Source organism: Phytophthora parasitica (genome assembly GCF_000247585.1).
Source record: "Phytophthora parasitica INRA-310 unplaced genomic scaffold supercont2.27, whole genome shotgun sequence".
Classification (NCBI taxonomy): Eukaryota; Oomycota; class Peronosporomycetes; order Peronosporales; family Peronosporaceae; genus Phytophthora; species Phytophthora nicotianae.
The window spans coordinates 66563-71063 of NW_008649013.1; the positions used below are offsets into that span (position 1 = coordinate 66563).

Sequence of the window (4501 nt, forward strand, 5' to 3'; positions counted from 1 at the left end):
TTTTATTGCTGAAAACACCTTTGTGCAACCGTTTATACTGGTCGGGTTTAGTTTTTTTTTTCGAGTTAGGGCCTGATTCGAAGAAAAAGAAACGATGTCTAAGCTGGAAAGTGAAACAATCGATCCTCCTAGTGGAAAATATAACGGGGATTGTGTTTAAGTAATTCGGTGGATTGAGGATACTGCATCAGTTATAAGTGAAGACCAGAACGGAAGTCCAAAGGTGGAGTACATGCTCAAAAGACCGATGCTGACAAGCACAACAAATATTTGAGTATCACAATAACGGCAGATTAGCACAATAATCTACTGGTCGACACCACAAAATTTGGTCCTACACATTAAATTTTGACAAAGAACATCACAAATCGGTTGGCCACCGTAAATGTTGTGGCCGACACAAGATCGGTGTCCAAGGTACCACCTGCTACTTTCAGTCTCCCTTGAAAACCATCTACCCCTTCGACTACATCTACCCACCACGATGCCCACCTCTCACGCCTGGCAACTGCTCTGTAGCGAGCTCTCTGAAGGTGACGCGGACTTGCTGCTGCTGAGAATGAAAGCCTACAAGGCCATCAAAAGCCAACTCATGCCCTGCGCCGTGTGTGCGTTAGCATCGCCGCATTCAATGCGTTACAAAACCCTAAGCTGTGTGTGCAAGCAGTGCAAGGCGGTGTGACCGTTTATAAAGTGCTCGTGGCGTTCCAAGGTGCTGGTCTGCCAGGAAGCCAATACGGTAACCATACGCGAGCTTGGGAAGCACTTCTCTGCAGCTAACCCACGCAGCAAACCCTCCATTACACGAGCACAACGGACGTTCATCCACGGCATGACTCGCGAAGCCTAACACCGCTCTGAATTCAACACGCAATGTCGCGCAATTTCTCGCTGAGCCTACAAGACCTGCCCGAATTACGCAAAGTGCAAAATTGTGTTAGCCATTTTCGGCGGACCAAGCTCAGCGAAGCAGAAAGTGATGTTTTCTACGTTTCCCCGAGAGGTCGACATCAGCGTCAAGTGTTTTCTGGGCGACGGTTCGGACGACAGGCCATTCGTTGTTGGCGTTACGACAAAGCCACTCCTACGCTCGGCAAACCGCGACCCAGCCTCAGTTATCCTGCATGTGGACGCGACATTCCAGTTGGACCAAGTAAGCTACCCGGTTATTGTCTGCGGACTTTGCGATGGGTCGCGTCGGTTTCACTTGCTGGCTCTATTTCTTACGTCTCAGTTGGAAGAAGCTCACTTCTTTAGTGCATTTGCTGCACTGCGTGCTATGTTTGCTCAGGTGACTGGCGAACGACTGAGTGTGCAATACGTCATGGGCGACGCCGACTCGGCTCAATTCAATGCAATGCGGAGCGTCTTTAGGATTGACTGCACGTACACATATCTCATGTGTTTTTACCACGTCGTTGCTAAAGTACGGGTTGCAGTCAAAAGAGCGTATGCGTGGGCTACATGGTGACATTGTGGCTATGGTCTACAGAGACATTTACGATCTGCACATCTCTGTCACTGAAGACGAGTACTTCACGCGAAAGAAGGAGGTGTTGTTCCAGTGGAACAAGCGGCCAGAGTTGGATACTTTTCGGATGTACATGGAAAAGCAATGGTTGTCACGAAACTCTAGCAACTGGCAGTGCTATCTCACTCCATCGGGGTTTGCCGCTACTAACAACCCCTGTGAGACGTTTAACCGAGCGTTCAAAACGATTACACGCAAAAAGGTAGCTCAAGCTCGTTCTTCTACTGCAGCAGATGCGTGACTGCTGTAGCCATAGGTCAATTGCGGCGCTGGGGTTCCTTCATCATCGAAAACGGGACAAGCGCCTCCAAGCACGGGCGACATCTCTTCGTACGATTGTTTCCTCCGCGAACATGTGCACGACCGGTGCAGCATAAACTTCTTGATTGATGGCACGAGTGATGAAGTCGTAAGAGTTCTAGCAGCGCAGCCACCGCGGTTCTACATTCCTTCGCGCGGCAGGTCGGATGAGGCTCTAGACGTGGCCGCTCAGTTCTCCGTCAGCTATGCTAGAATGGAGGTGGATTCACAGTCGAGCACTGGTTGGTCAGTTAATCTTACGGCCGAGTATTGTCCGTGTCGATACCACGCAATGATGAACTGCCGCGTTGACTGGAATTTTGCACTGCATGTACGCAGCCATGGTGACGGAACGGGCGAGAAGTTGATGGTTAACCGGAGCCGCAAGCGCCGCAACCATGCAGAAATTAACAGACGAGAGCCTGGCCGCCCGATGAATGCCGGGCATGCACTACAGAAAGATTAATACACAACCGATAGTAATTAGTAGGCGGTAATGAGTCATGGATGTCGCTCTCGATAATATCACAGTACCTTGCATGTTGGACCACTGACAGATTAAATGCGTCATCACCAAACACTAATCCGCCAGCCCAGCAGCCCTCTGATCGTAGTATCACCAGTAGTACAGCAGACTGCTGTCAGCAGTACCGCTACTAAAGCGCGGTTTCTCAAAGCCACCATCCGTGGTACATTCACAGACAACACTGAAGAAGCTCTTGCAGCTATGACATCTAGCGTAGGAGAGCCCTGGTCTGTAGTAACGACTCCAGTTCAGCTACATGTATCTCCATGTCGAGGGAAGCAGTACCCTCCGCTGGATCCAACAGCTGGAAGCGACTTTCCTTCATCCTAGACGTCTCCGGCGGTGGGCAATCCAGTACTTGCAGCTCTTCTTCGTATCAGCAGGTCCACACCGCCATCATCGACAAGATCCTGCCAGCAGTGTCTTCACCTGCGCTAGCGTCACCTCCATCGCAGCTGCATACACTTCACCAATCCCGTACTTCCCCTGTGTCCTGCAGGCTGCAGTGCAGCAGGCTGCTGCCAGCAGCTCCATCTTTGGCGGTGGCCAAAAGAACGTTCCGAGTCCAGGTGTGTACCGTACATCAGGTTGCGGTGAGGTTGTCCGTCCCATGTACTTGTGCTGGTATGTATCTTATTGTGTTTTGCAGAGATTTTATTGTGTTTGTGATATTTTCTCTGCTCAAAAGACTTGGTCAAGAAAGGACACCGATCTGCATAGTAGGATGAAGCAGCCTGATATATTGATATAGTAAGTTTTATGTCAGCTTAAATCGTCCAATGCCGCTGGACGGTTTAAACTGAGAGAAAACTCGCTTGCTCCTGCATTCATCTGAAGTGAAGGGGTACCTTAAAAAAGGTGAGTTTGCTGTTATAGTCGTTTGACTTCAGGCATGGAAAACGTCAGGTGGTTAGTGAACGACAGTAGAATGGAGGTGGTAACGAAAAAAAGCACTTTCATAATAAATCTGGTCCCACATCATGTTGAAGCACATTTTGAACTAGCCACTCCTTTACGATAGTCTCACTAAATAGTTACTTTTTGCAGGACTACTGGAGGCTTAACAAGTGTCTAGTCAAAATTCAAGTTTACTTTGTTTTACATTGTCGAACAGTCACTTGCAGAACTAAACTGGGTTTAAACCCGCGTGCTTCGGTCCCCGAGCTTTACACCAGGTAGCGTTCTATTAATACCTACCCCAACTCTTTTGCACGTACAAACCAATAACCTAAACCCCAAAACCCTGTGAACGAAATCTAGACTTTCTTCTACCTACAAGCATCTCGCTACGCTCGGTTGGCTATCCCCTCCTCGGCGGCGTTGGTGGTGCCTGTGCACGGACTTCTCTCACATAAGTACGATCTCAAATGACTTGCGAACAAGCAAAAAGTAACTAGTTATATGTTCATTTTCCGTTTCCGAAACTGATTTTTGTCAAGTGGCTAGCACAATACGTCTGAAGTAACTAGTTGAGACATTATGGTAAAAAAAAGAGTGACTAGTTCAAAATTCAGAAGCGACTAGTTGAATTATATCCATTGTTTGCTCAGAATGCAAGGTATTATTTACCTGTGTTTGTTGCAGTCTTCGTATTGGAAAGCAATATGAGGAGTGATAGTTTGAGTGAGGTAACACCGTAATGACGCATGCCAAGCAAGCTTCTATCAGTCGTTCTTTTTCAGGTAAGGACTCGCTATTACTTTACTTCTTTTTGGCGGGATCTTGGGTCTTTTTGGTTTATACTGTTCTGTTTCATCAACTGGACTAGAGGTCGTTTTGCGGCTCTTGTAAAAATAACTCGCCATTCTGTCAAAATTATGTATTTAAATAATCATGGTAAGCTACTGCAAATTACAGCTTCACAGTACCAATCGCATAAAAGCTTCCAGACAATACTAATTTATATCATTGTTCGTATCACGAAATACTGAGTAATGTTTTTTTTCTAGACTGTTTTAATAAAAAACCTACTGTTAAGCATCCCATCTACTATTTATCATGTATTTTTCTTTTAAAAAAGGACAAATTCGGAAATAGTACATGTACCGTAATTTACTGTCTGTAAATTACGGTAGTGAAACGCTTGCTCAGCTATATGAAGTAATAGGCTGCATTCATCCGTACAGCCTATGAATTCTGTGTGT

General features: G+C 46.7%; 2 protein-coding genes across 2 annotated transcripts; both read left to right on the plus strand.

Moving 5' to 3' along the window:
• Nucleotides 1–979: 979 nt before the first annotated feature.
• Nucleotides 980–2297, plus strand: PPTG_11517 (hypothetical protein; the record flags this gene model as incomplete). The annotated part of the gene is made up of 3 exons (XM_008907600.1): nt 980–1386; nt 1493–1733; nt 1788–2297. The coding sequence occupies 3 exons, from the start codon at nt 980–982 to the stop codon at nt 2295–2297; spliced, it is 1158 nt and encodes a 385-aa protein (XP_008905848.1).
• Nucleotides 2298–2613: 316 nt separating this feature from the next.
• On the plus strand, nt 2614–3421 carry PPTG_22940 (hypothetical protein; the record flags this gene model as incomplete). Its single annotated transcript, XM_008907601.1, has 2 exons — nt 2614–2950; nt 3405–3421. 2 exons carry the CDS (start codon nt 2614–2616, stop codon nt 3419–3421), a joined length of 354 nt encoding a protein of 117 aa, XP_008905849.1.
• Between the last annotated feature and the right edge of the window lie 1080 nt (nt 3422–4501).